The sequence below is a fragment of the Canis lupus genome, chromosome 22 (genome assembly GCF_011100685.1).
Source record: "Canis lupus familiaris isolate Mischka breed German Shepherd chromosome 22, alternate assembly UU_Cfam_GSD_1.0, whole genome shotgun sequence".
NCBI classification, from domain to species: Eukaryota; Metazoa; Chordata; class Mammalia; order Carnivora; family Canidae; genus Canis; species Canis lupus.
The window spans coordinates 51,286,359-51,303,926 of NC_049243.1; the positions used below are offsets into that span (position 1 = coordinate 51,286,359).

The window sequence follows — 17,568 nt, forward strand, 5'->3', positions numbered from 1 at the left end:
ACTATCCACTATCTCATTAACTTTTACTTTTACTCAAACCTTGTGACTCAGGAGGTGACCTTTCATTCCAAACATTTGATTATCGCCTCACACATTTGTGCATGCTCAGATCTCTAAGTAAAGGAAACATGATAGAACAGATTACTCATCTGGGACTCCAGCTTTGGATCAGTCTGCGAAGTGGCATTATCACTGCATGGCATGACTCTGAGAACAGCATGTGCAGTGGGGGGAAGGAGGGAGCAGACCACCTAGCAGACCTTCCTATGTGAATAACTCCCGGTGGTACCTCTTTATTTCATCTGAATTATTCTCCACTTCCAGACTCTGAGACTCATCCATATTCTACTGCACCTCAAACAGTCATTTCAAAGCCAAAGGGATGTGATTTTTGAATTATATGTATCAAATTTCCTTTATATCAGCATGTGCTTCTCCACTCTTCAAAAAAGAAACTTACTGGCTTATTAATCCAGAGTATGTCAGCGTTGTCGGACAGAGATTCGTCGGGACCAAAGTCAGTAACTGGCTGGGCCTCCACCCTGGAGCTCTGCTTCCTTTTGAGCATGCTGAAGTTAGCTTTGGTGAGCAAGTACAAAACTGCAGTCTGGAGGAAGAAAGGCAGTTCTGTTAGTCACCTAAACCATCTTTACCCTGAGCACTTCAAAAACGGAGTCCCCCGTGTATCCATATGCATTCATTAATTATACACATGTTCTACTACACAGAATATAATAAACGCATGCAAGAAGAAATTATAAAAGGGTAAGATAAAAATATCAATCCAAGTTGAGCTTTTTTTCCTCTCAACCCAATGGATCATCCTGTGCACTGCCTAAACAGTTTGCCTGCCCGTGTAGAGAGCACTAGTCTAGTCTAACTGGGGTAGAATAGCTTTGCCTTTTTGAATATATATATTAGTAGAACATTTTTTGAGTCCTAGAGCCGTCTCTACTTAGAGGCGGTCTGTGCCAGGTTACCGATCCACTTGAAATACTAGGATCTTCCCTCAGAATTTCCCCCAGGGTTAATTCAATGTGACACTCACAAATGTCTATTTCCAATGATAGTTTCAAACAGAATTGCCAATTTTGTCCTTGACGTAGAGGATATGGGGCAGAACCTGTTCTAAATGTTTTTTTTTTCTTTTTTTTTTTTCTTTTATAAATGCTGGGGTTGCTCCAGTTCTTCCAGTTACCTTGAAGTAAATCTAAATCTCACCAGAGAGATAAGATGCCTGCTTGTGATATAATGGAGAAGAGACACAAAGGCAGGTGGCTCTGGTTACCCTGAGTCCACAGACAGATTTAGTTGACTAACACCTGGATTAGTCTCAAAGGAAAGGAGCAAGGCTACAGTTTTTTGGGTATATACTATATCTGGGACACTTAGCAATGGTATTTTACGTAAATCTTTACCACTGACAATAGACAGGAAAACATCTTGTCTTTTCCTGCCAGCTGAGAAATTCCAGCCTCAGGGTGGTTAAGAACTCAACCAAGGCTACTCCAGCAAACTTGAATCATAAAAGAATCTATATCTGACTACAAAGTCTAAGCTTTTGCCAGGGACCAAACGGATTCTGAGGACTGATCAGAATTTCACAAGGCAGATAAAGAGAAGGAAGAGGTCCGGGCAGCTCACTGCTGTGGAAATGCCAAGTCAGGAAAACACAGTAGTTTTGCCACCATGAAGGTGCACTGGCTCTCCTACCTGAGGCTACTTGGGGCTAGACACCGAACTCTAACCAAAGGACAATGAGGACCATTCAGTTCTCAAAGGAATGCAAGAACTAGAATGTGTTTGTAGTATCTGTAAATTTATGCAGGTGCAATTTTCACCGGGAAAGAGAACAAGCCCCAGCAGCTCAGAACAAATCAGCTTGGACTTTGATTCTCTGTGTTTGGGTGCCTCCTTCTATGTCCAGGCTCTCCTTGAGGTACCTAGGTAGGTGTGTCTGCCCAGCCCTCTGATTCCCAGAAGAAATCAAGCTAATTGGCTTTAAGATGTGGTAGGTGTTTCTACACTATCTTACCCAGAATATTGGATTTGAATATGGGCTTTGCAGTAGGCTGCACTAATTAATTTTATTTTACATAATTGGAGTTAGGGACTCTTGACATCGATATGTAAATATATGCAGAATATTCAAATTATGCTTATTCTCTGATTTACTATGGAGGGAAACATCTGGTGGCCTCAATTTGGGATGCTTCTTGAATGACAGTCTCCTATGTATATGAAAATGGGATACAGAATCTTTTAGAAATCCTTCAAAAATGATACAATACAAAGGAAATAAAGACTGGTTGTACAAAGTTGTTCAAAGATGATACAAGGACATTTTATAGACCTAGCCACCAACCATAATACCTTTTTCGCTGTGCCAGTGAAGAGACTCATCAATGGCCATTTATTGCTCTTATGATCTGGCCATAAGTTATAGTCTGAAAAATTTTTGATATATGAATGTTATACCTTCATATATGAATCCCATGCCCCTTTTATTATAAACATCCCAATTGAAGCAAAGCCGATTTTTGATTATGGTTTTGTTTATCTAAAGAAGTAGACATCCAGAATTATTTTTTATTAAATCCCTATGCTAGCTATTTTGACCCACCAAAATCACACATGATGAATAATATTGTCATACACTTTGACCCTAATTTTACCTACTGTGAAAATGCCACCAAATTAAACAGTGCCCAAGAAAACTATGTGTTCAAACTTCCATGGAACCTAGTTAATACACACATACACTAAAACTCAACAACTTGCTCCTGAATCACTGAAATCTTGGCTGATTCAATAATATTAAACATTATGTTAAGCACCCAAGTAGTAAAGTAAATTCAAATTACATATGAAGAACTCAAAATTAATTTGAGGCAGTTGATTATAAAAATTTTCCTTTCTACACAGAAATATGATTTTACACATTCATTCATGTTGAATCAATAAAACTGAGTACAGCAAACCTATTATTCCCCTGATAAAGACTAGCAGGGATATTTAAGTATCCTAGGAAAGCTGACTATTTTGATAGGAAATTGCTTCTGTGTATCGTAGCCTTATCACTATGATGTATTTATAACCCAATATATTTTTTTTCTGTTTACAGAAGTGCGCTTCATAAGGCAGTACACTAAATTTAAAAAGCAAGGCTTCCAGTAGTTTTTCCACCCTTATTTAAAGTAGTTGCTATTTAAATGGCTCAATAATGGGAGAAGGCTACACAGTTATAGTATATTCATTGATAAATCTTTTACTTGGAAACAGCTAATGGCAACGCCAAGAGAAAAGATATTTTGGTTCACTGCTCCCTTTTATATGGTTACAATCCAGTTTTATACTCTGTGATAGCAACGTTTTACTTCTATCAGCATACACTTTCCTTAGGACATTCCAGTTCTCACTTGACCAACTGCAATTAATATACTCAGTTTTCTTTAATTGCGAAGTGCTTGCAACACTTAGGGTCATTTCTTCTCCTTGTAACCCTCTTGGGTTTGCATTAAACTCTTTTGAATCTTCTATCTTCTAAATGATGGTTTACAGTATGTCCTTTACCTGTTGTCCCTTGGGTCTGTCCTCTGTACTTAATCCCTTAAATGAGCATCTGTTCCTACAGTTTCCATCACCATCTGTTGGCGTCTGGCTCCTGACTTGTCCATCAACACTGCTGCTTCACCCTCAGATACAGGCCGTACCAGCACCATCACCACTTGAAACTCAACAGGACAGGTGGTTATCAGTCCGGCATTCTCCTTCACCCTTTCCTCTCAATTCTCAGATCCTACTGCCCTGAGCTCTTCGGGTCCTTGAGTGCAGATGCTCACATGTGCAGAAGGACTACATAGATTCTGTGTCCTCATGAACATGGCCTTCTGCCTAAGCCCCCATTACTAGAATCCTTGCTCAGCCATGGACTTCGGGTCTGGATTGCCACCAACATCAAGCTTTCTAATATGTCCTGTCCTTTTTATCAGAAATCAACTTCCCAGAACATTGATCTGATCTCTCCTATAACACAGAAAACTTCAGCCTATCCCTTCGTTTATCATTCATTCATTCACACAGAAGAGACGGCATATCTACTTCGGTATTAGGCATTGTGACATATGCTGGGTACACACCAGGAATAGCAAAGGCATTTGGAACTCACAGACTGCCTGCCTTTGTGACTTTGTGTTGTAAAGACACTCTGCCCTACCCAGTTTTACTTGGATTTCCAGTCATACTCAAACCTACACGCTCCACTTGAACTAGCTAAGCGTCCCATCACCCCCTTACACAATTTCTCGGTAACTTCCGATCCTTTATTCCAGCTGTGTCCTCTTCGTGGTCTGCTACCAATCCCACATCAGTTCTTTATATCCCCTAGCTTAACTCATGCAGAGTTTTTAAAAGGAAATTAAGAAAACAAAATGTTCAATACTATCCTTTGGGCTCCTCACCCCAAGCTTTATTGTCAGGTCTTTGGAAGAGGAGCCTTCGTTGATAGCAGAAGTTTCTCATTCATCCATGCTTGCATAACATGCATTCATTCAAAAAAAATTGATCCAACTATTGTGTTAGTTGATATGAATTTAGCAGTAACAAAACATACTTGGTCTCTTTTCTCCTAGAATTCCAAAGCCCTGTGCTCTTGACACAGGCAACAACATGTTTAATTAAAGGCAGAACAGCTGATTAATTAAAGAGAACCTCTCGCCAATGCATACTCATCCTTCAAATCCCATCTAATGGTATTCTTATTTTTTCACTACTTACTGCTAGTTCTACACTACCTCCCTGGGCAAGGGGTATTTATTTAACAGTTGATTCCCAACATGCACCTGTATATGCACTGTCAGACATGATGAGATTCACGTGACAAGCCAGGACAGCTGACTACTGGTCTCTTCCTAGATCTCATATACCTACATCTTAAATTAAATGAAAAAAATTATTTTATTTTCATTACACAAGCAATGCAGGATAATTATGAAAAAAAAAACATAAAAACAAAATGAGGAACAAAGTGAAAGCCATCCGGAATTCCACTTCTAAGAACTCAATTGTTTTTGCAAAGTATCTGTTGAGTGCATATATTGTGGTAGCCCCAGGGCAAAGTGCTGCAGACAGAGCAATAATCGAATATACTCCCTCTCCTCATGACACTTCTTTAGCTGGGGCACTTATTCTCCAATGGCATATGGACGGTACCTCTACTATTTTCTTTTCCATATATATTTTTCCATGCATATATTTATTTTAAAATGGCTGCATAAACACTGTCTTGTAACCAGCTGGTTTTTTCCTTCATTTAGGAGTAGCTTATGAACATCTTACTCTGTCAATAAATATGCATGCATAAAAAATCCTAACTGTAAATAAACACTACCTTCAAACATCTGCCTTTCCTTGTCTTTCTTGTCTCTTAAGTTCATTTACATCATTATATGTGCAAGGCCTTGCCAGGTAAACAGATAAAAACACATCTTTCTAGATTAGGTATCAACATTGAATTTGCAGGTGAGAAAGGTATCACCACATATTTTGGAAGACAACTGAATTTGATGTTATCAAAATTTTTGAGCATTACAATCTTATTTCTTATTTCAAGTATCTCTATTTCTCTTTTTTGTTGTTGTTTTGTTTAAATGGCTGCAGAACCCGAAACAACAAACCACTGATATCCATATTTGAACAAGTTTTCTGCCTTTTTCCATATGCATATTTAAATATTCCGTTGTACTTCAGCACATCATAATAACAGTTTGAAGACAAAGGGGATGTTTATTCCTGATGCTGGAACTGCCAAATGCCATTATTTCTGTAAATACAGACTCTACATTTTGGCTGGCCAAATTTCCTTCCCAACAGAAGGGGTCCATTCAGAACAAATGAATATAGCATCACGCATTTTATGCCATGCTTGAATTAGGGAACAAACCCCGCTATTTTGGTCTTTTTTTTTTCTGTGATCCAAAATCTGCCCTGCCTCATGCTTATCCACCCTGTCCACTCATCCTTCCTCTGATCCCAGGACACAGTGGAGCCCCACTGCACCTCCTCTGCCAGCTGAGTGTCCTCTCATTCCATCTTGAATGGCTGAAACTCCTCCCTAGTTCAGCAAGCCCAGAACTAGGTTCTTGGTTCTCTGCTTTGGGAAACAAAGGTCAAAGATCAGTGTTCTGGACTGTCTCAGCAATCCACGGCCACCTCTGTGAGCTCACCCCTTATAGCCTCTGTAGCCTCATACGTAGCACTTTCCCACCCATACTCCAACGGCCCAGCATCCCTTGCTTAGTGGTGCTCAATAATTGCCTTTGATCTTAATAATCAAAACTGTTTCAGGAAAAGTATTACAGACATAATTTGATATGAAGCTGAATGTATACTTTCCAGTCTGAATGCTTTACAAAGAAGAAAACAATCCTCAAACACACATATATACATACATACATACACACACACACACAGAAATCTACAGGAAAAAAAAACCCCACAATAGTGTGATGAAATGATTTGGAAGATAAGGATTATGAGGTCATCAGTAGATTTCCTCTCAAAATCCATCAACTGCCATGTAAAAACAGACTCCTTCCAACAATGTTTACTGAGGGTTTGCCAGGTAGCAGGCCTTGTTCTAAGTACATCGTGCATCATGTCATTCCATTCTTACAAGGACCATTTCACAGATGAGGGAGTTTAGGCACAGAGGTGAGTCAGGGATAGATATTAACCAAGACAATGTGGCTTACAGAACTATTAAATTTAAAATTAACTGTAAGAGTGGTAATAAAAAGAAAACTACTTTTTCAACATAGTCTCATCATACAACCTAGTGATTATAAACTCTCTTGGCATCAATTATTTTTTGTGAAAATAGTGCAGACATTTCTATTTTTTCTATTTCTATTTTCTTAATCCATTTGTATTATATGATTCATTTTATGGTTCATTCGAGTCACACGTTTATAAAAATGTGGGGTTTTTTTTTTTCCTGGCAAGAATTTTAAAAAGTCTCATTGAATCTATCTAAATGTCATTTTCAGGTTTCTGAAGTCATTATTCATTATCCAGTCTTTTTCCTCGAGGGTGATTTCTAGAAATGTTCTATTATGTTTTTATCATCTTTTCTCTAAATTTCAAAAAAAAATGAGAAAAAAAGCATTTACCAACTCTCATTTGATAATCTTACATCTCATAGGAAACAGACAGCTGTCTTAATTTCCTACAGATGGCAGATTTCTTAATTTCCCTAGAGTTTAAGTCTTATAAATTCTTTTTTCTTTTCTTTTGTTTAGAGAGTGAGCACATACCCATCTGAGTGCAATGAGGGGAGGGGCAGAGGGAGTGAGAGAATCTCAAGTAGACTGCACACCCAGCACAAGCGGGATTCAGGGCTCAATTTCATGACCCTGAAAATCATGACCTGAGCTGAAATCAACAGTTGGAGACTTAACCAACTGAGCCACCCAGGCACCCCTAGTCTCATGAATTAGTTGACTGAATATGCTAAGAATGTGAAAATAGAAACTAGATCCCACTAATGACACCTGGGCAAAAGAGTAAATGCATTCTGCAGAGAATACACTTCTTAAATGAAGTCCTTCTGCCATACTCAAAATCCACAACTCAGAACACAATCAAGGTTGTGATATTGTTTTGTAGTGGTTGTTCTTGCAGCAAGGAAAATCCAAACTAAATGGAAGCTATCAATCAGAAGTTAGCAAGTAGTAGCTGTTTAATCTGAAAGTTTCTAATAATAATCCATTGGACCATCCTGAGAGGTGGCTGGCTGCTGTATGGATGTTCTCAGAGAGCATTACTACATTTTGTGAAGTTTGCAGATAGGATTCTTGCACCATCTGGAGTTGCAATACATTCCATCCCAAGAAACTTCCAATAACAAAATCTATTCTCACACTCTTGACGCAGCTCCTAATTTTATGCATGTGATCAATTCTTAGGGTAGGGTCATAGTCCATAAACCACTGTATATAATATTAGAAAAGAATCAAGCCTTAAGCATTCGGTATTCTCTTTTGTTCTCTCCACTTGAAAGATGAAATCAAATATTTATGGAAAGTTGGCTCTGTGCCAGGCACAATTCCAAGGCCTTAAAGTTTCTCTGAAGTAGTTTTTCGTATTATCTCCATTGTACAGATTACAAAGTCTGAGGCAAACTTGCCAAATCCATATGAGTTGGAAACAAGTTTGAATCTAGGCAATCTGAACTTCAAGAACTTTTGTAAATTTCAAACGTTTTGTAACAGTGATAAAATTCATTTGTGACTTCTTTAAAATAATACAATGTGAAAATAATTAATTGTGAAGTGTGCACAAATTACACCAAACATTTGTTGAGAGTTATGATGTTATGATGTGTGAGGCTAAGAGCTTTGCATGGATTATCTTGCCTACTTCTTGCCCTGCCCCAGTAAGGCAGGTGTTCTGTTACTCCTATTTAATAGGTTAAACTGAGAGAGATGGTGGAAGTGCCCTGCCCAAGGTCACTTTCTGATCTTTACCCCCATGATCTTCAGCTCTCTTTCAGTCTGACTTTTCCAAGGCTTGGTGACTAGAATCATCTTTCCCAGAGATCAAGGATGGAGATTCTCCAATTCTTGCCTCCTCCATGTCTGAGTAGTGAAACCAAATTTGAGCATGGCTGCCCCTAGAGCTGCAAGGTCAGTCATCACAGGCCACTCTCAAGCAAGCCTGTCATCAGTCCCCTTTGCTCATGCATTTTATGGGCCAGTCACATCTTTCCCTCTAATAGGGCTTCTGCTTGCAGAAAAGGCAGGTGGCTCTGTTGTCTCCTCTCTCAAAGTAGCCTGAGTTTTATGTCTGATCCAGCAGTCAGCAGAGCACATCACTTTAGCAGGAGAGCTAAGCCATCATTGAAATGTTGACTGCTGGGGTCACAGCAGCAAGCTCTCTCGGACTCTCTCCAAATGCACTTTTCATTTGGGTGCTTACTCATCTACAACTTGGCCTTTGCTAAATCAGGATGTAGCCCTGTAAAAACAGAGTGTTATATGCATGGTCCAGTCTCAGCAGGACTGCAGGGGCCACCCAAGTTGGGACACCAAGCAGAGGAAGTGAAACATTTCAAAAGGCCACCTCTAAACCCAGCTCTTTCTTTCTCTGTTCCTTTTGTCAGCGCACTGATTAAAACCAGAAAATGGTGCCCCACTTTTTATACTGACTCTGCTCCCCAAATCCCAAAGAAAAACAGCATATTACTTTTTTTTCTGGTTCTTTCTACGAATGCTTCAAAACTCTCATGACTTCACTAAGAATAAGAATTCTGTTTTGTTTCATTTTTAATTGTGACAATTGCATTTTCTTTGACCTTTAAAGATCACTGGATTTGGAAAGCAATTCAGGATAGACTAGGATGACCCAGCACCCCTTTGCTGTTATACCCTGCATCCCAAACTAAACTGGCCCAGCAACAGGAGAGGATGCAAGGCTGTATTTGTGTCACCTAATCACTGTATTATAAAAATTGAGGCAATAAGCCTCTCTCCAGCCTTTACTCAGAAAATCCAATCAATGCTCTTAACAAGTCCTTGCCATTCACTCCAACTTTAGAAAGGATATACATTTATAATTTTGTGACTTATTCTAGGTACGGTATAGGTATAAGAAAATTTTAGTAAAAGAATGTCAGAGTTAGAAACACCTGAGGGGGACACCGGGTGGCCCAGCCCATTAAGAGTCTGCCTTAGGCTTAGGTCACCATCCCAGGTTCTAGGATCAAGTCCCACATTGGGCTCCCTGCTCAACGGGGAGCTTGCTTACCCCTCACCCTCTGCGCCTTCCCTTGCTTGTGTTCTCTATCTCTAATAAATAAATAAAATCTTCAAACAAAAAAAAAAAAAAAGAGAGAGAGAGAAAGAAATCACCAAAGAAAGAAATCACCACTACGAGAAGGTCACATTTCTTAATCTCCAAATAGTCCTAAAGAGGTTCTCTCATTCTCCACATGGCGGCAGGGCTCTGGGTGTTTTCATCTACCAAGAGTTCAGTGACAGGCATTTAATTTTGATAAACTGCTATTATCATTTAAATATTATGAAAAATCAGAAAAGGAGATTATCTATCTTTATTGTGGTTGCTTATGCTTAATCTTGTAATGAATCTGCAAAGGACAAAGAAAATGGATGGTTTAAAATAGTGGTTTTCAAAACTTTACCATACTGTTCTTAAAGAGGATGGCAGTTCAAAAGGAGTTACCTATTTTTTTTGTTTGTGGTTATTTGATTTGATAATAAAAATCTATAAAGTTTGGACAAAGAAGGTGAAAGGTTTCCACATAGTAGTTTCCAAAGACTTCTGAGCCTTTGAATCATCCAGGGAGGTTCTTAAACATTCTACATCCCAGGCATCCTTCACATCAGGCATACTAAGTCAGAACCTTTTGGGGTGTTCTATGGGGAAATGGTATTTAAAAAAAAAAAAACCCTTCCCAGACAATTCTAACACACTCTCCCATAAGTGGTCCCAATTAGTGATGAGGTCACTGATCTAGAGGCTCAGAAGAGCATTTTAACACCTCCAGAGTTTATAGTTCAGAGTCAAGACTGGTTGCTTGGGGATAAAAATAAGAGAGACTAGTTCTAAAAAGTGGAGGCAAAATAGAATTCTGAGACAAAAATTTTGATTTATAACTATGTACACCCAGTATATTCGATTCTTAAGTTTTCCTCAGAGACCTTCAGAATTTACTAGAAAAATAACTATATGGAATATACTTTATATACAAGAATAGGATTTTGGTTTTTGTCTTACGAGAACATAACTAAGAAATCTTTTACTTGGCTTTTCTCCTACAATGTTCTAGTCTAGGATATACGTTGAAAATGGCTATTCATTTCTAGAAACAAAGAAAGCAAAACCAATTGTCTAGTTCAACTAATTGAGTTTTTAAATTTCTTTGATTTTTACTTAATAAACAGAAAATTGTTTTGAGCTTCCCCGGGGTTTAATATATTTTTCTTTATGAAGTATTGACATACCAAATTGAGAGAAATGTAAAGACTCATTCAGCAAAAGGTGTTTCCAAATCCAACAAGGCCTATTTCTAAAAATTTAAATCCCCTATTCACAATATTCGTCTTAATCTCTGTGTTCTAGCTACTGGGAGGCATAGCTAAGTAAGTTTCCTTAACTTCCTTAACTATTTGAGGATTCTTCTTCCAATTTTACACTAGCCAGGATTTTTTAACCTCAACTTTTGTGATATATATTTAATAGTATCTAAAGCCATCACTGACTTGTATGTTGTCTGATATAGGCTTCTGTAATTATCCTTTTTAGAAATAGTAATTTTTAAAAATCCTTTCTCTACTCTGGAAGTGATCCATGAAGCTGACCTATGGATTTCATAATTACAAGATAGAAGAGCAGATTTAAAAAAATAATGAAGCAAATGATTTAACCAATAGATACTGCTCCCTGAAAGATAAAGAAGTAATTAGTTCTCTGAAGGCGTAGTAAATACAAACAAATACGCCCCCAGTCAATCACATGAGCTTGAAATCCTGGATTTGTTTTCCACCTGCACCCTCCCCAGACCTCTCCCTTTCCTTCTGTTGGCTTGATCACCAGGATCTGTTAGCATTTGTTCATGTTGATAAATCTACCATTCACTTCTCAGCTTCCACCATGATAGTCTGGTTCCAGTCACTCATCCTTAGGATTGCACACCCAATTTCTCCAACACTCTCCTTCACTGATCCTCAGTGTTATTTTTCTCCTTCTTCTTGATCTCATTCTTCAGTCCGAGCTATCCACAGGTGGATGAATAAGCCTCAAAGACTGGAACACTATGGCTCTTAAGTTTTTATCTATCACGTCTAAAGCTTTCCTATTTTATAATGAATTCACCCACGATTTTTTCAATGCTAGCCTCCTCCTTCCTGTCCTCTCTAGTTCTGTTGGGTTCTTTTCTTTATTTCCTAAGCTGACATCATGATTTTCATCCCATTGTAGGTCACAGAACCCTTGAGAAAACACTGCATCTAGGGACCATGTCTCCTAAAATAGACACACATAAGAATACTTTGGGGTAAAATGATTATATTGCTGTTATCACTGGTATCGCCAGACGACTTGAAATTATAACCTTATTAAAGATACTAACTTTTATTGCTTCAAGGTCCTTTATTCTCATCTAATCACTTTTCAAACAACTGTTATTTACATTCTTCTCTTTCACCTTTTCTTTCACTTGCCTAATATGTATGCCTTCATCTTTTTTTTCTATTTCATTTCTGAGCCACATTTAATATCTTATGAGAATTGTATTCTGGTATTTTTCAGAATTATACAATTTCAGGGTATTATTTTACTGCTTGCCACTTGATTTAATTTTGGAAAGAGTATAGGAGGGCAATCTAAATGTTCCCTTTGTAGGTAGATAAACATTTGTATTTCTTTTTTCTTTTTGTTGTAATGATCACCACACTAAGTCTAGTTAACATCCATCAACATAGTTTACAATTTTTTTCTAGTCATGGGAACTTTTAAGATCTTACTGAGGAACTTTCAAATATGCAACACAGTATTATTAACTACAGTCACCATGCTGTACGTTACATCCCATGAGTTATTTATTTCACAACTGAAAGTTTATACATCTGACCCCCTTCACCCATTTTGCCCACCAGGTCTTGATTGGAATACTGATGGGATGTTTTTCCTATTTCAGTTTTTCAGATGCAAAGTGTTCACTAGGCTATAACAACATGTTAGCTACTTTCTGTTAGTCTTTCCTGGTGCATTATAACCCATCTCTATCTGCATATTTGGGTTATTTGTTTTCATCTAAAAGAAAACAGTGATTATATTTCACTTAGAATGTGGCTTGTGCTCCATTTGCTCTGATCTCCCTGTCAGGAAGAGCATTTCTTTGTGTGTCTCTGTTGGCTGTCTTCCAGACATATCATCCTGCTCCAAATAAAGTCTTTCCTCCTCTTTCCTTTGCATAATTGGAGAGAAGTCCCACTCTTGGTCTCTGCAGACTCGCTTTCCTTGGCCATGGTATGTTGATCTTTGGTCTTCTCAACTCCTGACTCTCTCCCTGGAAGCCCCAGTCCTGTGCCTTCTCTAGACAATGGGGTCAGTCCCTGTCCTTGGAACATATTCCATCGGGTATGGCTGTGCTTGCCCCAGGGTCTCATGGAGATGGTGCTTTAGAAGTCAACTTTAGACTTCACTCCTTCAGATGAAGGAGTTCTGCCTGGAGCTCTGTTCCTTATTTCTTACACAAGTAGAACGGGGACTGTGGCCTCAACCTTAACTCTGCCCATCCATCCCATCTGTCCAGTTCCATCTGTGCTGAATCTACCAGAAATGCCTCGGAGTCCACACCCCATAAGCAAATGGACTTCTCTTCCCTGTGCTTGTGGGGTACAGGTTTCTAACTATATAAAGCCCTTTGATCATTTATTTGAAGTCTGCTACTGAAGCAAAAACCAGAATTAGACTCCTGGGCTCAAAAATCATTATTCCTAAAAGACCTTGCCTTTACTTACTTCCCCCCCCCCACACTTAACCACTTTTATAACATTCTTATTTTAGTTTTACACCAAGAAGTGTATTTTATCATCTTGATTTTAGATGAATTTGTTAAAGGTCAAGTCTTTACATACTGCAAAGGTTATATGTCCAAGATATCATTTTATCGTCCTTTATTCCTGTAAAAGAGGGAAAGTAATCCACAAATACTAAAAAGAAGGCAGATTTACTGCAGAAAGCAGATAAAACATCTTACTCAAATTTATATCTTTGGAAAATTAACTCGAATATTATTTTTTGTGGAACTCAGCATATCCATAATAATTTTGAGATTCTATTTAATTTTGATTATCAAATATTTTTGATAACCCAGGAATATCATTGTCTGGAATCTATTATGAACAAAATAACATCAATAAAAATAAATCCCTATACCCTATCTACCAGGACATTATTTGTAATGATGAAAAACTGAAAATCACAAATGTCCAATGACCAGAGGTACGGCCATAGAAGTGAGGCTATATTCATGGGCATAGTCGTATACAGCTATTTCAAATTTTTTAAGTAAGAATACTGTATAGAATGAAAAAATGTTTATGCTAAGTATTAAATGGGAAGACCAGTATAAAAATTGTACAATAGCATGATTCCAACTATACAAAGTCATGTAGTTTTAAAAATACTATAGCAAATACATAGATATTATAATCATTTGTATTCAGTTATTAGGACTATGGATGTTTATTCTCTTTTGTCTATCATCTCTGTCATTGCTATCATGTCTGATTATTTTAAAATTCAAAGGATAAATTTTTAAAGGTTTGATGTTTGCATATGAAGACTTCTGAGGTGTAAAAGCTTCTTGTGTGGGTCTTTGAAGAAAGTAAAAACCATAGCCATGATAGTTAACCTTTAAAATGTTGATACCATTTTGGGGGGACAATTCATCATTTTTTTAAGTTCAAGGTCATATTTTCCAAACCCAAACCACCAAATAAGACATCTCCTTGTCTATCCAGTGATTACATATTTGTCTTTCCTGATAGATTTTAGGGTCTGGCTCTCTTTTCCTCACTGAACCCCCTGCTCCTGGCCCAATGCCTGGCTTACAAGGACGATATAATGTTGTGGATAAATGTATTTTCTTCACAAACTCGAAATCCACATGTGACTCTTCCCCTGAGATAAATTTACACAGCCATGAAAATTCTGAAATTATAGCAGCATCATTGATAAATGACAAGACAAATATGTATGTGCATGCCCAGGTGTGTGCACACACGTGCACGTGCACACATAATGAATACAGGAAAGAGAAGGAAATGGAACACACTTCAAAGCAATACCACCCTCAAAGAAGAAGAAAATGCAACTCAAACCTTCAGGTCTTTAAACTGCAAGGAAATTATATAATGTTGAGGAAGATTTTTTTTTTCTTTTTAGAGTACATCTTTCCTCTTTTGAATATCTTTCAAGTCATATCTAACGTTGTAACTATACGACCGCCACTTCACAAGACATGACCGGTCTTCAGTTTTTAGAGGTTCTAGCATGGTCCTTCTCGGGGACAGCACATCTGTTTTGCCACGATGTCGTGTCTTCTGTGAACAGGAAAGGGGTGCAAGGAGCCTGTTCACTTTTTAATTTTCTCCCAAGCCTGATTGTTCCTTCACTTCATTTGGTTTTAGCCACAGCTGAGTCAAAATGATACCACAGAAGAATAAGAATCCAAACTAGAGAGGCCCACTGCACAAAACCCCACCAATTAGGAGACAGGATTTTGTTGTAGAGATGGAGGAAGCTATGATTGTTATTTAGAACTGCTGAAACTCGGTCTCTGAATGTAAAAAGCCACTGCTGCTTTCTACTTGCCTTGGGAATAACCACCAGAGTCCACCCTGTCCTTTCCTACTTAATTTCCAATCAAATCACAGTTGTAGCTATGAAAATGGGAATCAGAAAACTGTCAAAGTATAGCCACCTGTTAATTTCTGATCCCTGCTAGTCTCCTCCATCCTTGGCCTTTTTCAAACAGTCACTGGTATCCAACTCCCATTTCAGCACCAGGGAAATCTGGGCCTAGCTGATGACTACACACACACACACACACACACACACATACACACACACGAGATGAAGACTATATACTCTTAACAGGGGCCTAAACCTGCGTGTGCACAAGTAGGCGTCCTTGATAACACATTCCCTGACAATTATGCGCGAAACTGAAAGATTGATCCTATGGTATCTCAAGAATCATAAGGACCCGAGTTCAGAGTTATCAGCCATCCTTAGGGAAAAAATTCTGAATCAGAGGGACACCCTCTTCCTTGTTCAGGGCCCTGGGCCCATCTTAAGATCCGAGCCAGCTCTTAAGGGCTCAGTGACAAAACGCTGTTGCTTTGGCAGAACACTGCTTTGCTGCCTGTGTGGCCACCCTAATGACAGCTGCTCAACCAGGCCCATTAATAAAATGAGGGCTCCGAAGCACAGAGCAAGCCGCAGGAGCGGGGTGGGGTGGGCAAGGCCCCGGCCCCCCGGGGGGACCTGCGGGAGCAGGGCTGCCTCCCCCCCCCCCCCCCCCCCCGCCGCGTGGCCCGCCCTCACGTGCCGAGAGGCCGCCGCATCCCGGGCCACCTGCCCCCGGTGCCCAGCGGGGCAGGCCCGCACCCCGCGGCCCTGGCTCGGGCGCCCACCCGAGCGCTGCCCAGGGCCCGGGCGGGGAAGGCGCATCCCGCCGCAGGGACGCAGAGGCGCCTCGCGGCCGCCCGGCCCCCGCCCATCTCCCCCTCCCCGCGGCCGCAGGAGCGCCCCGTCCGCCCCCCGCCCCCGCCCGGCGAGGGCCACCGGCGCGCGCCCGGGCCTCGGGCGGCCGCGACCAACCTGTAACCCCAGATGCTCGCAGCGGTCATGGTGCCGCGGGCGCGGCGGAGGCGGCGGCGGCGGCGGGCCAGGCGCGGCGCCCACCCGCGGGTACGCGGTCCCTCACCTCCCGCGCTCCCTCGGCGCGCGCCACCGGCCGGGGCCGCGGCTCTGCGCTCTGCGCTCGGCGTGCAGGTGCGCGCTGCTGCCGGCCGGGCGCGGGGCCTGCGGGCCACCGCTGGGGATCGGGGCTTTTTGGCTCTCGGCTTTTTTTTTTTCTTTTCTGTCTTTTTTGCTCCTTATTTTCTTTCTTTCTTTTTTTTTTTTTTTTCTTTTATTTCTCTCTCTTTTTTTTTTTTTTTTTTTTAAATCAGAGTTGCAGCCGGCTGGAGGGAGGAAATGGCAAAGCAGGCCTGAGCTGCCCTTGGAGGGGAGCGGGAGGGTCAGTGCTGGCAGGTGCCTTCCCCCCGGCTGCCACCTGCGGTGAGTCTCCCAGCAACAGCTAATTCTCCTCCGCAGGCTCCTCTTGTGGTCTTGGCCTGAGTGCACTGGAGCTGGGCACCCGCGGGGCACAGGCGGGGCTCGTGTGCGTGCGTGTGTGAGCGCGTGCGGTTGTGAGTGACCTGGTCTTCCTGGACATAGCTTCTGAGGACGCGGACTACTGTTCACCCTTGAGGATGAAATTGCAAAATAATGAGTGTATGGGTGACATTTATCATAGTCTTCTCTTTTTTTTATATAATAAATTTATTTTTTATCGGTGTTCAATTTGCCAACATACAGAATAACACCCAGTGCTCATCCCGTCAAGTGCCCCCCTCAGTGCCCATCACCCCATTCACCCCCACCCCCCGGCCTCCTCCCCTTCCACCACCCCTAGTTCGTTTCCCGGAGTTAGGGGTCTTTATATCATAGTCTTCTAAACATGATAGCATTTCCCCTTAAAATATTTCGCTATGTGGCTCAGGCGCCGATGTCCATCCAAAAATCGATGGTTACTTCCATGCACGGTAAGTGACCGGGACAAGAAGCCTCATCTGATGTCTTCTGAGGCTTCCAGCTGACCAGGTTTAGGGAAATCTTGGAATCTTCAACACCATACTGAGGCCCAGGTGACATCTCTCTGGGCTGCACTCTCTGAAAAGTTCAATCAGGGGCTGGCATCTTGCCTTGCAATGA

The 17,568-nt window shown here is 40.6% G+C and overlaps 1 protein-coding gene across 1 annotated transcript in view; it reads right to left on the bottom strand.

Moving 5' to 3' along the window:
- Positions 1 to 17,568, bottom strand: part of NALCN (sodium leak channel, non-selective) — a 321,940-nt gene that overhangs the window by 301,711 nt on the left and 2,661 nt on the right. The window contains 1 exon segment of the mRNA XM_038569986.1: positions 461 to 607. Coding sequence (XP_038425914.1) covers positions 461 to 607 — 147 coding nt within the window.